Source organism: Mesoplodon mirus (genome assembly GCF_964341445.2).
Source record: "Mesoplodon mirus genome assembly, chromosome: 4".
In the NCBI taxonomy this organism is placed as follows: Eukaryota; Metazoa; Chordata; class Mammalia; order Artiodactyla; family Ziphiidae; genus Mesoplodon; species Mesoplodon mirus.
Genome location: NC_138979.1, coordinates 101823042 through 101842811, shown reverse-complemented (window position 1 = coordinate 101842811; position 19770 = coordinate 101823042). Strand labels below are relative to the sequence as shown.

At 47.5% G+C, this 19770-nt stretch overlaps 1 protein-coding gene across 5 annotated transcripts in view; it reads right to left on the bottom strand.

The window, feature by feature from the left end:
- Positions 1-19770, bottom strand: part of FRMD5 (FERM domain containing 5) — a gene marked incomplete at both ends in the record, with an annotated part of 356038 nt that overhangs the window by 46025 nt on the left and 290243 nt on the right. For all 5 annotated transcript variants that reach the window (XM_082617375.1, XM_082617372.1, XM_082617373.1 and 2 more), the window contains one exon: positions 756-860. In XM_082617375.1, coding sequence (XP_082473501.1) covers positions 756-860 — 105 coding nt within the window. The remainder of the gene's footprint in view (positions 1-755; positions 861-19770) is intronic.

Below are 19770 nucleotides of genomic sequence, written 5' to 3'. Positions count from 1 at the left end.
ACATGTGAGAAGGAGTTAGCCAGAAGGAAAGTGTGGAGAGTAGAGAAGTGAGGAAAGGGGAAGCGATGTTCCAGAGGAGAACTGTACAGGTGAAGGCTCTGAAGAGAAGACTGATGTGTGTGGAGAGCCACAGTATGGTCCGGCGGGGCCACAGCAGGGTGGAGACGGTCGGGGAGATGAAGCTGGAGGGGTAGTCAGGGGCCTTGTTTCTGTATCTGTCCGGAATATCACAGTCCTTGTCAATGCCTCGTGTCTGTAGAGCCGCCCACGTTGTGTAGAGCAGAACAAGAATTGCAGGATTTGCAAGGGCTGAAAAGCCCACGTCAGTTCGGCTCCATCTCTGTCCTGCCCAGACTGGGTTGTTGTGGCACTTAGGTGAGACCCTTCCTAAGCAGAACAAGGCGAATCAGCCCATTTACTAGAGAGGGGCAGGAGAGCCTCAGCCTGTGACCTGGGCTCTGAGACCACAACACCTGCCCAGCTGCCCTGACTCTAACTGGGCAGCTTTGGGCAAATCACTTCAGCTCTCGAGGCTGCCATTTCAGCATCTAAAAAATGATGGACCACTCCAGCTGAGCTCTGCTACGGGGTCTTCCAGGTCTCACAATATGATCTGAAGAGGTGACACCGAACTGCAGGGTCCGGTTGGTCCCCGACTCCTGCGGCTAAACTCTGAACATGAGTGACAGACAGTTCAGGGCCTCAGGCTTACTGACCAACCCTCTCCTCGATCTGTGCTTTGAATATTGACTTACCCGCTGCTTATCAGGGTCCACAAAGCGAATCCCAAAATAGTCTTTCTCAAGCAGATTCAGGTGGTGGCAAAGAAGGTCAAACAGGTATTGGCCTTTGGCATCTCTCTGCAAAGAAAGCAAGCTCTGTTGAGAAATGGGCGGGTTTCTTCAGTATAACTTTGTTTTGTTGGTCATTAAAAATCGTCTGTAACAGTTGCATAAGGATGTGAAAGGGGCACATGTCCATAACTGTGTCCTCCATAGTGTGATGGATTCAACATTCTCAGGAATTCTGAGGCTTTCAGCACCTGGAAGGAGACCAAGAACCCTTCCATCCACAAAGATGTCAGAGAAGGCAGACAGAGTCAGGTAGGCCCAGTTCCCACCTATAATGCACACAGCTTTCCTCTGGCCTGTCGTGTGGAACTCACCAAGTCCAGCTGGCTCTGCCTCTAAAGTGCATCATGAACCCTCCTGCTTGTCTCCATCCCCATCACCAACTCCCTAGGTGAAGCCCCCACCACCCGCAACAGGACCATGGCCAGAGCCTACTAGCCAGTCCTCTGCTTCTGTGCTCACCCTTTCTCCACATGGCAGCCAGGGTGACCGCAATTTAGACAAACTGTCTTTTTTTAATGAATAAGTAATACAGGCACATAGTAAGATATTCAAACATACAAAAGAAAATACTATGAAGAGTCTCCCTTTTACCTATGCTGCAGTTCCCCATCCCCAGAAGCAAACCCTCACCAGCTTCTTGGGTATCCTTAATGAGGTTATTTTATACACCGGCAAGCCTGTATACACATACATCTCCTGTTTTAAAAAGACATTAGCAGGGCTTCCCTGGTGGTGCAGTGGTTGGGAGTCCGCCTGCCGATGCGGGGGACGCGGTTCGTGCCCCGGTCCGGGAAGATCCCACGTGCCGCGGAGCGGCTGGGCCCGTGAGCCATGGCTGCTGGGCCTGCACGTCCGGAGCCTGTGCTCCGCAACGGGAGAGGCCACAACAGTGAGAGGCCCGCGTATCGCAAAAAAAAAAAAAAAAAAAAGACATTAGCAGCATATTTTATACTGTATTCTGCTTCTTGGGATTTTTCCCCACGTAGGGTATCTTGTGACTCCTTCTACAGCAGCACATATAGATATGCCTCATAGCTCTTAACTGCAGCGAGCACGCAGTGATCTTTAATGACGTTGCCGCTTGTGTGTAACACTGTCAGCAAGGGGCTTCTCTTGCTCTCAGAATAAAATCCAAGCTCTGACCGTGGCCTCCAAGGCCCAACACGACCTGGCTCCTGCCTCCTCTCTGAACTCACCCCAAATCATTCTTCTCACCACTCTCCGGCCACCGTCTCTCTGTTCCTGAGCATGCCGAGGCTTTTCTGCCTCTGCGTCTTTGTATCCCCTCTGCCTGGGATGCCCTTCCTCCAGCTCTTCATCTCCTTGGGGTCTCAACTCAAATGTCCTTGCTGCAGAGAGGTCTTTCCCTACAGAGCAGCCCCTCCCTGTCACTGTCTATCTCATTTATTTATCCTGCTTATTTCCTTCATGGCACTGACAACAGCCGGTCATTATCGTGTTGATTTGTTTACTTATTTATCATCTGCTCCCTTTCTACACCATACTTTTCATGAGGGTAGGAGCCCCCCCCCCCGCCAGAATTTAGCACAGGGCTTGGCATACGGCAGGTGTGTCCTCAATAATTATTTGTTGAATCAACGGATAGAAGGTGGAGGGGTGGCTAAAAGGTTTTACAAAATGTCAAGAAATTAGGCCACTTCTAAACCCATAACCTTCTCCTCAGGGACCTGCCTGGGTATCTCTGATGAGCTGGGAGAATGACTTGCAGGGAAGTGTCTGAACAGCTGGAGTTCTGCAAGACAGCACCTCTGGGCCTGTCCCCAGTGGTCTCCGCAGCTCAGCTGAGATGCTCATCTCTGGTGGATGTGTGTTTAATTCTGCATGCAAATCAAGGTGGTCTTATAAGATCCAAACTATCTCACCTATGACAAGGCCCAAGGCCATGGGTAATTACAGAAGGACCTGGCCCTGCTCCTGGAATGGAGAGATCTTTAAGACCGTTTATCCCTCACCTCCATCCCTTCTGCCAGCTCACCCTATACTTTCCAAGGAGAACTAGGGCAGGTTATCAAATCTCTCAGCAAGTATCTTAAGAAGCTTACGCTTGCAGGATTGGAAGGATGAGTGAGTGGACAGCTCAACTAAGGAAGGTGGTGCCATGTGGGCACCTCCCCTCTCTTCTGCTGGCCTCACACTCCTGCCCACAACATAACCTTGAGGCAGCTGGCCCCATTCTTACACCCTTCGGTCTCCCACCAGCAAGAGCTACTCTCACAACAGAGACTTATTATGAATCACACTGGAACTTCAGGGCAGTGGGCCACAAACCAGGTCTTTCAAAGGACTCCATCAACAACTGTCACTGTGGGCAGGGGCTGTCAACTCTTTCCTTACTGATGCCCCAGAGTGTGTCATTTTTAAGGTTCTTCTGGGAACAGAGAAAATATGCTTAACCCGGTCTCAAGCAGCATGTCCTGTACCATTATCTCTCTCAAAGCAATTGAAATGGAATACTAAGAGACAGTTGCATATTATGAATATTTTTCTCTACAAATTGTCTTTTGCACCAAGCTGGCTACTACACTGTGATCAGCTGGGGTGAGTTTTTTTTTAATTGAAGTATAGTTGATTTACATATTATGTTAGTTTCAGGTGAACAGCATAGTGATTCAGTATTTTTGCAGATTATACTTTATTACAGGTTATTACGAGATAATTGGTATAATTCCCTGAGGTATAGAGTATATCCTTGTTGTTCACCTATTTTATAAATAGTACTTTGTATCTGTTAATTCCATACCCCTAATTTGTCCCTCCTGGTGTGAGTTTTAATAGCTGAAGAAGTTCCCTTCCTTACATACAACAGCCATATTAGCAGAAGCCTGGGGCAGCCATGGGGAAATTGCGCCTCTGTGATAGAAATCACATGGACTTTTGATAAGAATCATGTCTTCTCGCAGACATAGAGAATGGACTTGAGGACATGGAGAGGGGGAAGGGTAAGCTGGGATGAAGTGAGAGAGTGGCATGGACATATATACACTACCAAATGTAAAACAGATAGCTAGTGGGAAGCAGCCACACAGCACAGGGAGATCAGCTCAGTGCTCTGTGTCCACCTAAAGGGGTGGGACAGGGAGGGTGGGAGGGAGACACAAGAGGGAAGAGATATGGGGATGTATGTATATGTATAGCTGATTCACTTTGTTATATAGCAGAAACTAACACACCATTGTGTTAAAGCAATTATACTCCAATAAAGATGTTAAAAAAAAAAGAATCATGTCTTCCACAAAAACAACTCATACTCATGGGTTGGCAGCTCAAATACACTTGTAGGGCTCTTAGCTGGTAAGAACATTAAATTCAGCAGATCCAACCTCAGAGTTCTTCCACTTCACAGGAAGAAAAAGGAAGCATGGCTTTTCTCTTCAGGTAGTTGTAAAAAAAGAAAAAAAGACACATCCCATTGTACATTCCCTTTATCAGTGAAAAAGGATCTTTTTATCATTATTTCTCAGCATCTGGTGAAACCCCTGCTCCCCACCAGGAAGTCAGAGTTCCCTCAGCTTCCCACTTACCCGTGGTGGAGGCATGGTTTTGAGCCACGAGGCTCTTGTGGGGACTAATGAAGACAAGCATCTTCCCTTGCTGTGTCTCCAAGGTTGGAGGGAAGGAAGGGAGAGAGGTAGGAGCAGAGATCCTCCTTAGAGCGGAACCCCATGAAGTTTAAAACCCCAGAAGAAACACAAAGGCAGGATCTACTGAGAGCCGCTGGGGCACCTTTCACACAGAGTTGCAATCGCCCCTCCCTTGGAGCACCCACTCCTGTGGCTGGTGGAGTGGCCCCAGGCAGTCTTTGGGGGGAAAGTCACATTCAGCTGGACCCCCCTGGTGGGTTCCTACAGCAAGCCTCTGGCAAGGTCTAGGGTTTAGGAATTTAAAACTTCCTGGCCTTGCACTTCCAGATGCCAGCCATGTCCTAGGATTCCCTCTCCGTGGTCTCCCTGCCTTAAGTTGGGGCTTTCTGAAATATTCTCTGGCAGCCAGCTTTCTCTTTTGGTGGGACAGCAAAGTCCAGCGAGTTCTGTCTCCTTTTCCCTTTGCTGGCGGTTGCCCTGTTGCTATGCTAACCCGCATGTTGTGTGCTCAGTGTTGTACCATCGATTATACTGGAGAAACAGGCACTCACGCTGACAGGTGATTACTGTTTAGTCAAAAAGTCGGGGCTCCAAGCCTGAGGCCGTTTATCTTCAGGACAAGCGAGCCGAGGCAGAGCACACAAATCCAGCTACACCTCAGAGGTTGTTCTCTTCACAAGGACATTAGTGGGTCACAATGACGTACTAAACACCCATCTACAAAATACATTTACATTTTATGAACCACAATAGCACCTACACACATTTGAAAATAACAGTGCGTACACATGCATCCTTTTAATTCTCTCTATATGGTGCCCAGAATGATTCGTGAGCCCCTTAGAATCATTTTGAAACTCAGAGGTCAGGAGAATTCATATTGGTGCTCCTTCCTGGAGGGCCTGGTTCTAGTTCTCTATGGTTTGTCTGTTCTTTAGGGAAGGCGCTGAGACAGCAAGCAGTAAGCAGGCTTGGGCCAGTGACCTAAACTAGTCAAGGTTAATTGCATTTTCTGCCTCACAGTCAATACCCTTGGGTAGGAGAACCGCTTTTTTTTTTTTTTTAACCCATCACAGGGTCAATCCCAGGGACTCTGGCGTGGTGCATCCAGATAAGAGGAGCTAACATGTAGAAAGCTCCCCACTCACTGGGCCTTCTTCAATCCAGCTTACCTGTGAGGCAGGTAGATTATAAGTGCAAGCTACCTGAGTCGTGAAGAGGGCACGAGCCATCACAACTTTCTCAGATCCTGGGCCACATGCAGTTAAAGGGGAGCTGGCCATGGTTTCACGGCCCTTCAAGAAGGCAGAGGGGAGGTGGAGGGTTGCAGGAGGTGGGCACCTGGCCTCCAAAAGCGCAAGAGTCCGGGAGTGTGGAAAGGCCATGCCAGGATGGGGGGTGGCTGGGGGAGGAAGCAAGAGCTGAACAAGTTGTCCTCGGGGGCCCGAGAGTGAGGGACAAGGCACCCAGCACCCTAGGGGTGGGATGGCATCCCAGCCTCTATTCTGTCTTAACTTTATATTTACACTTCTTGTGGGTCAAAGACTTCCTGGCTTTCCTTATCCGTGTCGTATAAGGGCATGTGCACGCAGCCGTCTGCCAGATTCAGGAGCAGATGCTGTGTAAAAGCACTTTAATGTCGGAACTTCCCTGGTGGCGCAGTGGTTAAGAATCCGCCTGCCCATGCAGGGGACATGGGTTTGAGCCCCGGTCCGGGAAGATCCCACATGGCGCGGAGCAACTAAGTCTGCATGCCACAACTACTGAGCCTGCTCTCTAGAGCCACGAGCCACAACTACTGAGCCCATGTGCCACAACTACTCAAGCCTGCGCACCTAGAGCCTGTGCTCCCCAACAAGAAAAGCCACCGCAATGAGAAGCCTGTGCACCGCAACAAAGAGTAGCCCCCGTTTGCTGCAACTAGAGAAAGCCCGCGCGCAGCAACGAAGACCCAAAGCAGCCAAAAAGAAATAAATAAATTAAAAAAAACAAAAAGCACTTTAATGTCACAGAGGAACAGCCACATTAGCTCATCTTCTCAGGGCCAGGGCGTGAGTACGCTGAGCTGAGAAGTGTGAATCCATCCCTGGGGTGCAGTCCTGCCCCTGTGTTCGCACACTACAAGCGGCCTGGCTTTCTGAGGCTCAGGGAGGAGAGGGGCACGAATGCTAACTGCAGAGCCCCAGAGTTCTTAGCCTCTGCACCGTCCATGCCAATTTACATTTTCTTTGAAGGGACACAACTCCTGCCGAGCTTCTGGCCCAGGAGCCCACTTTTCTTGCTTAGTCATAAACCAACAAAATCTGCCCAGGAACTGCTGAGGCTGCGGCTAGAAAAGGCAGCCAGCTTGCTCTGGTAGAAGATGAGGGAGGGTAATTGCAGGGAGAAGTGCAGCTGTACTGTGCCGTATAGCGGGTTGCCCCCAGTGCAGCAGGGCCAGAGCTTAGCCCCATGCAGGCCCTCGCTCCCTACTCTCAGAGGAGATGGACTCCAGAGCTCGGCAGTTAGGCTGGGAATGATGGGGCCCATGCAGGTACTTGGTACCTAGAATGTAGCACCAGGAGGCTGCCCTGGCCATGTGGCTACTGGGGGAGAGGTCCAGCCCTGAGGAGGGAAGGCAGAGTTCAGAGGGAGAGAGGAACAGTGGTCACCCAGACTCCTGCAGCCACTGGCCCCAGCTAGTCCTTAACAAACGCAGCACCTTCTTGCACCAATAACCAGCCATTCTACATGCAAACTGAGGGAATTGGGTGCTTTTCATGATGCAAATAGATATCTGTAGGTTCAGATGCCAGGCATGGGGCCTCAGGGAGCCCTGTTGGCAGTCCTTGCTTGGGTCACAGAACTGGCTGAGCTCGGCGCCACATGGTGTGGTAGGCAGAGGACATGCACGTGGGGCAGGCAAAACACATTCGTCTGGAAGGTGGAGGTCACTGTGTGCAAGTCAATGGCATGGGAGGGAGGACTACGTGTTCTGTTAGCACAGATGGTCCAAGCCAGACTCAACAAGGGCAGTTAAGACCCTCTGAGCAGATCCTCAAACCTGCTGTCGTAGCGCTTGTAAGAGCAGGGCTAACGAGAGGGCTAGACTTACTGAGATATCAGTGACGATGCTTCAAGAGCCAAGGCGTCCCCGTTCCTATGTGGATTCCTTGTACCCGGTGAAGTTACCAGAAGGACAAAAAACCTGAGCTGGGCCTGAAGGAAAGCAAACTCACCTATCTTTCTCATGGTGAGGCCACTTTTACAGTAAAGTGACTCTTAGAAGCGTCACTGTTTCTTGCTATTGATTGAATAAATTTGGGTTGTATTTTTCTAGCCAGTGCTGAATACCTCAGTGGACTAGTCATATCACAGCTATAGAATTACTGAAAACTCAGCCAGGCTTGTTAGAAAAAAACTCAAACACTTTGTATTTGTGTAAAGCTCATATTCTCTCTCTCTTTCTCACACACACACACACACACACGCACACACACATCCTCTCATACAACTATGCCTACAACCTTGCTTCAGATAATTTGTAAAGAAAGCCCAGCATTGCATTTTGGGGCAAATAGACAACCCCTTGGAATGTAAACTGGTGCAGCCACTATGGAAAAGAGTATGGAAGTTCTTCAAAAAACTAAAAATAGAGTTGCTATGTGATCCAGCAATCCCACTCCTGGGCATATATCCAGAAAAAACATAATTCAAAAAGATATATGCACCCCTATGTTCACAGCAGCACTATACACAATAGCCAAGACATGAAACAACCTAAATGTCCATTGACAGATGAATGGATAAAGAAGATATGCTACATATATACCACGGAATATTACTCACCCATAAAAAGAATGAAATAAGGCCATTTGCAGCAACATGGACAGACCTAGAGATTATCATACTAAGTGAAGTCAGAAAGAGAAAGACAAATACCATATGATATCACTTATATGTGGAATCTAAAATATGACACAAATGAACTTATCTACGAAACAGGAACAGACTCACAGACATAGAGAACAGACTTGTGGTTGCTGGGGGCAGGGGGGGTGGGGAAGGGAAGGACTGGGAGTTTGGGATTAGCAGATGCAAACTATTATATATAGAATGGATAAAAATGGATAAACAACAAGGTCCTACTGTATAGCATAGGGAACTATAGTCAATATCCTGTGATAAACCATAATGGAAAAGAATATGAAAAATAATGTATATATGTGTAACTGAATCTCTATGCTGCACAGTGAAAATTAGCACAACATTTGTTGTAAATCAGCTATACTTCAGTAAATAAATTACTTAAAAAGGAAATACAATAGACATCCCCTTGCACCCAACCCTAAAGACAGTTTGACAACACATTTTATTGCCTTTTTCTTTTTCTTTTTCTTTTTTTTTTGCAAAAGGCAAATGCACATGCTATTTGTCAAGCCTGGGAATTTCTGGGGTTAAGGGGAGTGGCCTGGGTGGCCAGGGTCAGGAGCACCATGTCAAGCTCAGCATCCTCACTGGTTCTCATAATCCTGCAGCCTTTCCCCCAGTCTCCTTGCCCCTCAGCAGAAAACTGTTTATTGGCCAGTACCAACAAATGTGGTGGGTTCTAGGCTGGACACATCCCATAATGAAGAGGCCAGGATTTCTGAGTCCTGGTGCAGTCTCCTTTTCAATTACCCTATCAGGTCACTCACGTTCCCTTGGAGTTGACGTGGAGGCAAAGAGAGCAGAGAGGGGAAGGGCCCTGGGAAGCTTCACTGAGGATGAACCCTGGGCTTGGAGTCAAGGCCCTGCTCTGCCACTTCTCAGCTTGTGACCTCAGACCTGTCCCTTAATCCTTTGGAGCTTCCGTTTCCTTAGCTACAAAACAAGATTAACACTGCATCTCTCAAAGGATTATTGTGAGGCTCAAAACAAGAGACATAATATACATAAAAACCCTGTGTATTTTCCCTACCAACCTCCTCTGCCTCCTGTGACCTCTTCTTCCCTTAGGCTGAATGGACTTGAACATAACACGGCCTTAGCGATGAGGCTGTGCACTCAAGGAACAGAAGCCAGTCCTCCCTGGACAAGAATGCTCAGGGGGTCCTGGCTACACGTCTACCTGTGCAGTGTCCCCGAGCTTATGGGGTTGGCCACTATTTTGGAAATCTGCCCCGCAGGGCTCTCAAGGCACAGATTTGCATCTTCTCCATATCCCAAGGCTATTTTCCCCAGACTAGGTCAGAAGAAAAGTATAAAATATCAAATATATGCCATCAACCCAAACCCCTCAGAGGCCTGGCAGCTGTATTTAATTCCATGGGGACAAAGGCAGAGCTTCTTCTGATACACTCTTGACATGCTCCTAACACTCGGGAAGGAGTGAGTGAGGTGGAGGATAAGACACGACACAGTTCCAACGGCCACCATACCATTTAATGCCTTGGCATTAATTAGAATAAAAAGAAAAAAAATTGGAAAAGTGAATTTAAGTTACTCCAGAGCCCCGATCTCTTTCAAAAATCATAATTGGTTCTCTTTGGCATTAAAGCTACAAGAGTGAACTGTAGCTTCAGACTCTTCCCCCTGCAGTCCACAGGTGACTGCCCATCCTGCTGGCAGGTAAAGGGGGAGGTACGAACAAGCAGAGCTCACAGCTCCTGGATTGCAGTCCCAAGTTCCCCAGAGCTCACTCAGTCACTCACAGATGCTGGTGTCCCTAGCTAGGACCAGGCAGGTCATTCTCATTGCTTCTCCTGAGAAGGACAGCCAGGGCCTCCCTTGAAAAGTCTCTCATCAGAGCAGAGAAGCCTCTGAGGCAGGGTCCAGGGCCTGGCTCTTGGTCTGTGGTCCCACTGATGGTACAAAGCCACACTGATGAATGACCCCCTTCCCACCATTTAAGTGGAGACAACCTCACTGGAACAACAAAATTGGAAGTCCCAGGAGAGGAGTGAGACATCTGGGGCCAGAAACCAAGCAGGTGGTGGAAAGATGGTTTATTTTACAAATGCTGAGGCCTGGGAAAGCAATGGGGCAAACCCCAGATCTCCCAATAGCAGCTGTCCCAGTGGTGGAGGGGGATGGAGAGGGGAGGTAAGGTAGGAGGCAATGGCAAGCTCTCTTGAAAATAGTTTCCTTAATAAACAAATTCAGAACCATACCATGCTCTGGACCAGTGGTTCTAACTGGAGCCTGCGTTGGAATCACCTGGATAGTTGTTAAAACAGAATGCTGGGCCCCTCTCCCAGAGCATCTGGCCCAATGGGTCTGGGATGGGGCTTAACAAGATCAAGGTGATGCCCATGCTGATGGTCTGGGGATCATGGGACTAGATCTACCCTTCTCCAGCACCTGTTGGTTACTAGCAGCTCTCGGGGCAAGGACTGCAGGGATAAGGGGGAGAAAAAGTGGATATTTGAACTCCAGGACAAATACCACTCTAGAATTGTGCTCCTGCTTTGTCAGCACAATTCTCACTATTTTTTTAAGTGCTCAGTTTATTTATTTTTTTAAAGATTTTTTTTTGATGTGGACCATTTAAAAAGTCTTCATTGGATTTGTTACAATACTGCTTCTGTTTTATGCTTTGGTTTTTTTTGGCCGTGAGGCATGTGGGATATTAGATCCCTGACCAGGGATCAAACCTGCACCCGCTGCATTGGAAGGCGAAGTCACAACCACTGGACTGCCAGGAAAGTCCCACAACTCTCACTTTTTATTCAGTTTTCATGTTCTCACGTACCAAGAGTACCAACTTCAGAGCACTAGGCTTGTGGGTTCAATACTACAGAGGAATTCTGCTCCTTCCTGCCAGATTTTTCAAACTCTATCTTTCATGACAGTGGGCAGCTGCCCAGTTCTGGCTGGAAAGTTCAAGTCCCCAATCACCATTTACTTTCAATGGCTAAGTAGCACAAAATTCACTGCCCTTTTGCCATGAGCTACATCATCAGAAAATAAAGCTGGCAGGTATCATCAAGCCTAATTCAGAGAAAGAGCTCCCTTCTCACCCCAGTTCTGCCATCAGTGGCAGGGAGTCTGTTCCAGAACATTTCCTCTCCTGGCCTCTAGGGTCTCTCGTCTAGGAAGCAGGTGGGCTGGGGGCTGCCCGAGACCCCTGCCTGCTTCTGCCTCCTTCCTGTATCTGTGCTCTTTAAGGTTCTCAGTCAGACTTGCGTCTTGGCGGTCATGACCAGCCTTCTCCTTTCTCTTTCCTGGGCGAGGATCCAGATGTTCCTCCATCAGTGGGTGGGGAAGTAGATGGGTATGGGATAGGTGCCCTGAGGATGTTCCGTGCCAGGGAGGAAAGTCTTCTGTGTTCAGCTTTGAGCAGGGAGTTTGGGGCAGGAGGGGCGTGAGGGAGTAAGGAAAGGCAAATTCTGAGACCAAGAGAATTTGGGCAAGTCATTTCTTTCTCTGAGTCTCAGTTTCCCTCTGTGTAAATGACCTTGTGTCCCTTTATGCCTTTATGTGCCCAGAGCCTCTGATTCTGTTCTTAGCTGACCAGAGTAATCACACTCCAGGTCCATCTTCTCTTAAGTGAGGATAAAATAAGTGACAAAAAAAAAAACAACCCCAAAAGGGTAATCAGGTAGCTTTACAAGGTGGATGTTTATTAAGACATTTATCGCTAGTTTAATTAATTTGAAAAACTCAGGGCCATTGCTCAACGTAAATGGGAAGAGTAGCTAAACAGAATTCATTCAATTCTGGAAACTGCCTCTAGCAGGCCTCAGACAGTGAAGACCATTAGGTGAAACTATTATCCCACTATGAGTCTGGTCATTTTACATTCCGCTGTGAACTACGGAAAAAATCCTCTTAGATCCTCCAGTGCACCCCTCCGGCCTCACACAGAGGGAACTGCTGCAGGATCTTCTCAGGTTGGATGCTGAGGCTGTGCCTCCCTCTGTCCTCCCCAGGCCCACTGTTTCCTAGACTACATCCCAGGCGGCAGTGGGGCTCCTGAATTTCTGTATGAAAGGGCCTTAGGGGTGATAGTCTGGGGTTGGGGAGGGGAATGAAGTTTTCTTTGCATGACCCTGAATATAAGATTGACAACTCTTCAACTGTCTAATAAAGAAGGGATAGAGAATGACAGAGATGGGAAGGGGCTGATAAGGTGTCCCTTCCAACCTCATCCCACACTATCCTAAATTTGCCCGGAGGCAGAGCCTCTGAACTTGGGCTGAGATAAAAGTCAAGGATGTGCTTTGAGGTAAGTGCCCTCCCAGTCCCTGAGATTAAGTTTCCTGAGGGTTCTTCCAGATATAATTATTTCAGTGGCTGAGCAGCAACAGGTACCTCTTGGTCTATGAATAATTCCTGGGCTTGGAAATGTATCTCCTCACATGCACTGGAGGTGGGGTGGGGTGATCACCTCCGCAGGACATCAGGTGAAACCATGGTCTAGGCCTTGCAGTATGGTGGAGAGAGCAAACAGAGGTGGCAAGACTTGGGGACGTGTGTCAGAGCTCCTTCAGCAGTTCTTCGGCCTGAAGAGTAGGGGTGAATGCAGGAGAGGCGGGAGCCTTGAGCTCAGCAGCACTCCCGAGGTCTCCGGCACATCCCTGTCATCTCTGTGCCTCCGCACAGCAAGGCCACCAATACTGAGACCAAGAGTCCCCTGAGGGCTGTACGGCAGCGCAGAGAAGTCACTACTGAAAAAAAATTTGCACATCTGCTGCAAACTGAATATTGTGTCATTTGAAGGCCAAAAAATGGATGACAAACCACTGGGGAAAATGCTCAACTCAGTATATATCTATTGAGGGCCTCCCATGGGCAAGGCACTGCCTGAGCGTTCTCAGGACTGCAGAGACATGGGATTTAGAGGCATCTGAAAAAGTGACTTGGGAAAAGCCATCTTCTTTTCTCCAATCTCCTGGCGCTCACGACGTGTACCGTGCACCTGTCCTCCTGCTGCCTCTCCATGTTCACATCCCCGTTCCTGTCTGTTACCAGGAGAGGTAGAAGTGTGCTCCCCAGTGTTTGCGCTCATGGGGCACAGCCCAGGGCCTTGTACCTGATCCTCAGGAAGTGTTTGTTGATCAGCTACTAGATGATATGACCAGGCTATTAGCTGAAGATGAGCAGTAGCTCATCTTCCTGATGAGGTCCTCCTGGGTCTTCAACTCCTAATACCCAGTGAGATCAGTGCAGGAAAGAACAGAGAAGGATCATGTTGGGATAAGACTGCTCCTGGAGATGGAGTCCCTGTCCAAAGCAGAGTCAAACTTAACCCTAGAAATTATTCCAGGATTGGAGTCCCAAGTATTATCTTTTGTCCGGCCTCCTGATTCTAACTCCACCTGCATCTGAGTGGTACAAGGGGCTCCCAGCCTAAACACCACCAGGCAACAGAAAGTGGCCTGCAGTACAGCTCCGCTCCAAAATAACTGCTTGGTCACCCACACACAGTCATGGGAAAGGGAAACACAGCTCCGCTTCCAGGAAGGTCTCTAGCTGGGTCCTTGCCATTGAAAAGGGAATTAAAAGTTCGATACTGGAAAAGACGAATCATTACATATGTGTAATTATATTGATGTGAATCTCAGAGCCAAGTTCCTTTCAGGAAGTTGATTTTGGAAAACACTTTCATGGTCCTGGGATCATGTGGAATAGGATTTAGGATGTTTTTAATTTCTGTAAATTATCAGACACCTTCCCATGGGCAAATTCCACATGTCTCTAGGTATTTCCTCTTTCCCTTACAGTTTTTCTGATGCTTTGCCTGTCTTTCTAAAATATTTCCCGACACCTAGCCAAGGTGCCCAGGATCTTCTCTGGGCTTCAGATCAACGCGTGATTAATAACATAGGACTGGATACCTTCCTTGTCATTTGTCACAGGTCAGGTTATACAGGAAGTGACTCTGGGATGGAGTTTAGCACGCAGGATGTTTTTAAGGAGTGCTCTTGGAATTGACACCCATGGAAAGTTATGAAAGAAAGCTGGAGTGGGCAGAGGGAGAAGGTGAGCTGAGACGCAGGCCTAGTGTCGACTTGGCTGAACTATGGAGAGCTCTGGAGCTAGAATGGTCCTTCAGAGTTATTTCAAGTTGAACCAAAATAGCCAGGCCTTGTATACCCCTGCTTGAGCAGTCACTGGATGTAGACCACTGCCAACAGCACTCCCAGGGGATTGGGTGGAACATCAGAGTCTATCATATCACTCTCAACACAAACCCAAAATCATAACTACCATTTCTTAAGAGAAATGTGCAAAGCATTCCTCAAGCATTCTCTCTGATGCTAACAATTCCATAACAAAGGTTTCTATTAATCCCATTTTACCAAAGAGGAAACCAAGGCTTAGTGGAGTTAAATGACATATCTAAGACCACACAACTAGTATGTGGGGCTCAAATCCAGGCCTACCTTGCCCCAAAGTTCACACTCCTTCCATTATGCTGAACTCCCATCATTCGATTTTTCTCGTATGTCCCCTGCGGAAGCAACCTACAGCTCCATACTTCTATGCAGCTTTGGGTTGGATTTATAATCCTCTGACTCTATGTCTAAATGCATAGCTAAGCCCATTGCTTGAATTTTTTTCTGACTCTTTAGATCTCTTAGACCAAGGCACTGTTGGCCTGCTTCAAGCAGAAAACCACTCCTGCTGGAAAAAGTGGAGAGGCCAGGCTTCTCCATGAGGATACGCAAAGGGGAAAAATCCTCAAAACCTAACAGGAAACCAGTAATTTAGTTGACAATATTTGAAGATGATGAATAAGAAATAAGCAGCATTTAAAGCCAGATTTCTTCTTACTTTTCTTTTAGGTTTTTTTTTTTGGATCAGAACATTTCCAAATCTTTATATCCAGGAGATTAGAGATCAGCTGGTAACCAATCCCAAATCCCCTAGATGGGGGAGCTGAGGCAAGAGCTGGGTGTAACATGAGAGGTCATATGCACTCTTTCTATACCCCCAAAGGCTGTTATCAATTTTTCTTTTTTAATTTTTAATTTTGTCTGTGCCAGGTCTTAGTTGCAGCATGCAGGACCTTAGCTGCGGCATGTGGGATCTAGTTCCCTGACCAGGGATTGAACCTGGGCCCCCTGCATTGGGAGCATGGAGTCTTACCCACTGGACCACCAGGGAAGTCCCTACCTTATTCTTCCTTTGTACACTCCAGATATCGTTAAACTTTAACATGACATCTAGAGGCCAGAGGAAGTCGTCAGCTCATGACAAGAAAAGCTGCTGTCTCAGCAAAACGATGCATCATTGGCAAGTTTACTTGGCCCTGTGGGTCTTTCTCCCCAGGCAGAGGGTCTTATATGTTGTTCTCTGAGGTGCTCTTTTCAATTCATCAAAGGTACTTATTTAGGAAAGCATGTGACATCAGACTGTGTAAGAGACACAGTCAGTGAAATAAGCTCTGGAGCAGCCCCTCAGTGTGTTCAAGTCCTCCCTGAATTTCAAGTAAGAAATTGTTTGAGGCCATATTACTGATGCCTATTCTCCCTGCCCAGGAGGACTCCAAAGAGGAAGAGTGATGGGGTGATTCCCTCACTTTTCCATTAACTAGAGGTGAACCTTATTTTGAGGAGGGGAAGAATTCTCACAAATTACGGTGAGGAGATATATGTCATAACAGAGGTATTGTACAAGGTACAGGGATAGTGTGATGGAATGAGACTACCAGAAGGACCTCACAAATGGAGGGATTTACAAACTGAGTCTTGAAGGATGCATAGAGCTTGCCAGCCTACGAGTGGGAGAACTGCATAGGGAACAGCATGTCCAGAGCAGGGCATGTTCTAGGAATTTTACCACCTGCCATGGCACAAGGAGGTCTGTTGCAGGAGATCAAGGTGAAATACGGAGAGGCAGACAAGGGCTGGGTGGTCAATGGCCACATATGCCATCCTAAGGGCTTTATTCTGTCAGTGATGGCAAGGGTTGGAAAGATTTTGAGTGGGAATAAGATGTAAGTAGATTTCATGTTGGTGGAGGAGGATTAGAAGACGGTAAGGCTAGAAGCAGGAAGACCAGATGGAAAATCATTGTAACAATCCAAATGAGCTTTGATGGACACACAGACTACGATAATGGCGATGAGAATAAAAATGGGATGGATTAAAGAAATATTTAAGTGGCAGAATAAACAGTGTTTCAGTGACCAGTTTGAAGAGGGGTGTGAATGAGTAGAAACGGAGGACAATTTCCACAATTTCAGTTCAGCAAGGAGGCTGGGAGAATAGGTTGAAAAGCTATCTTTAAATTGAGCATTATCACAATGACTTTGGTGAATGGGTCATTAATTCTTTCAGGGCTCCGACTATTGAATTAATTAAGGAAATAATTAAGATTTCCTAGATCAGTCATTACATTGATTTATTTTTAGAGCACACTGTTTTTGGCAAATCTTATCTTAAAAAATATTTGCTAGAATATGTTTCCTTCTTATAGGTACCACAATTGAATTCAATTATCAAGGCATATAAGTCATGTTTGTATAAATAGAGATTTGTACATTTCTTTAAAGTTAGTTTTAGATGCTCTCCTCTGATCTTCCATAGCATTCTGGGCATACCCTCCCTCTCCGTATGTTGTAATGATCTACTAATTTGTCATGGAGGCAGGGTGGATGGGACAGGGACCTTGTCTTACTTCTTTGGTATGCCTAATCCTTGAAACATAGCAGGCACTCAAGGAAATAATCTTGACTGAATAAAAGCTGTAAAATAAAAGTAGTAGAGTATATCTAACAATCCCATTCAAAGTGCCCTTTCCTTAGACTGGCCAGTAGAACTGAAACTAATTGTGCACAAAAACCTATGTGAATGCTCCTCTCGTCCCAGCAGCTGAGTCTCAGCACTAACTTCAAGTGGTATATTGGTGATCACTTTCACACCAAGGAGAGTCAATTCCAGGCATAGGAAACACAAGACATCTCAAGATTTAGCCCATCAGCAGGCGTTCTGGAAGCAATATTTTTTTCATCTCTAAGATTCTTATTCAAGAGGTATATTAAGAGAATGACTGGCACTTATATTTATTGTCAAATTAGCCATGACAGGTGTACAATGTTTTCACTTTAAGGAAGAGCTTCAAGATGGCAGAAGAGTAAGACGTGGAGATCACCTTCCTCCCCACAAATACATCAGAAATACACCTACACGTGGAACAACTCCTACAGAACACCTACTGAACGCTGGCAGAAGACCTCAGACCTCCCAAAAGGCAAGAAACTCCCCACGTACCTGGGTAGAGCAAAAGAAAAAAGAAAAAACAGAGACAAAAGAATAGGGACGGGACGGGACCTGCACCAGTGGGAGGGAGCCGTGAAGGAGGAAAGGTTTCCACACACTAGAAGCCCCTTCGCGGGCGGAGACTGCGGGTGGCGGAGGGGGGAAGCTTCGGAGCCACGGAGGAGTGCACAGCAACAGGGGTGCGGAAGGCAAAGCGGAGACATTCCCGCAGAGAGGATCGGTGCCGACCAGCACTCACCAGCCCGAGAGGCTTGTCTGCTCGCCCAAGGGGGCGGGCGGGGCTGGGAGCTGAGGCTTGGGCTTCGGTCGGATCCCAGGGAGAGGACTGGGGCTGGCGGCGTGAAGACAGCCTGAAGGGACTAGTGCGCCACAGCTAGCCGGGAGGGAGTCCGGGAAAAAGTCTGGACCTGCCGAAGAGGCAAGAGACTTTTTCTTTCCTCTTTGTTCCGTGGTGCGCGAGGAGAGGGGGTTAAGAGCGCCGCTTAAAGGAGTTCCGGAGACGGGCGCGAGCCACGGCTATCAGCGCGGACCCCAGAGACGGGCATGAGACGTTAAGGCTGCTGCTGCTGTCACCAAGAAGCCTGTGTGCGAGCACAGGTCACTATCCACACCTCCCCTCCCGGGAGCCTGTGCAGCCCGCCACTGCCAGGGTCCCATGATCCAGGGACAACTTCCCCGGGAGAACACAGGGCGCGCCTCAGGCTGGTGCAACGTCACGCCGGCCTCTGCCGCGCAGGCTCGCCCCGCATCCGTACCCCTCCCTCCCCCCGGGCTGAGTAAGCCAGAGCCCCCGAATCAGCAGCTCCTTTAACCCCGTCCTGTCTGAGCGAAGAACAGACGCCCTCAGGCGACCTACACGCAGAGGGGGCCAAATCCAAAGCTGAACCCCGGGAGCTGTGCGAACAAAGAAGAGAAAGGGAAATCTCTCCCAGCAGCCTCAGGAGCAGCGGATTAAATCTCCACAATCAACGTGATGTACCCTGCATCTGTGGAATACCTGAATAGACAACGAATCATCCCATATTGAGCAGGTGGACTTTGGGAGCAACGATATATATTTTTTGTCCCTTTTTCTCTTTTTGTGAGTGTGTATGTATATGCTTCTGTGTGTGATTTTGTCTGTATAGCTCTGCTTTTACCATTTGTCCTAGGGTTCTGTCTGTCCGTTTTATGTTTTGTTTTTTAAGTATAGTTTTTAGCACTTGTTATTATTGGTGGATGTGTTTTTTGGTTTGGTTGCTCTTCTTTCTTTTTTTTTATTAAAATTTTTTTTTAATAATCACTTTTTATTTTAATAACTTTATTTTATTTTATTTATTTTACTTTCTTCTTTCTTTCTTTTTTTTCTCCCTTTTACTCTGAGCTGTGTGGATGACAGGGTCTTGGTGCTCCAGCCAGGAGTCAGGGCTGTGCCTCTGAAGTGGGAGAGCCAAGTTCAGGACACTGGTCCACAAGAGACCTCCCAGCTCCACGTAATATCAAACGGTGAAAATCTCCCAGAGATCTCCATTAAATGCCAAGACCCAGCTCCACTCAATGACCAGCAAGCTACAGTGCTGAAGAGCCTATGCCAAACAACTAGCAAGACAAGAACACAACCCCACCCATTAGCAGAGAGGCTGCCTAAAATCATAGTAAGGCCACAGACACCCCAAAACAACCACCAAATGTGGACCTGCCCACCAGAAAGACAAGATCCAGCCTCATCCACCAGAACACAGGCACTAGTCCCCTCCACCAGGAAGCCTACACAACCCACTGAAGCAAGCTTAGCCACTGGGGACAGACACCAAAAACAACGGGAACTATGAACCTGCAGCCTGTGAAAAGGAGACCCCAAACACAGTAAGTTAAGCAAAATGAGAAGACAGAGAAACACACAGCAAATGAAGGAGCAAGATAAAAACCCACCAGACCAAACAAATGAAGAGAAAAAAGGCAGTCTATCTGAAAAAAAATTCAGAATAATGATAGTAAAGATGATCCAAAATCTTGGAAATAGAATGGAAACAATACAAGAAACATTTAACAAGGACCTAGAAGAACTAAAGAGCAAACAAACAGTGATGAACAACACAATAAATGAAATTAAACATTCTCTAGAAGGAATCAATAGCAGCATAA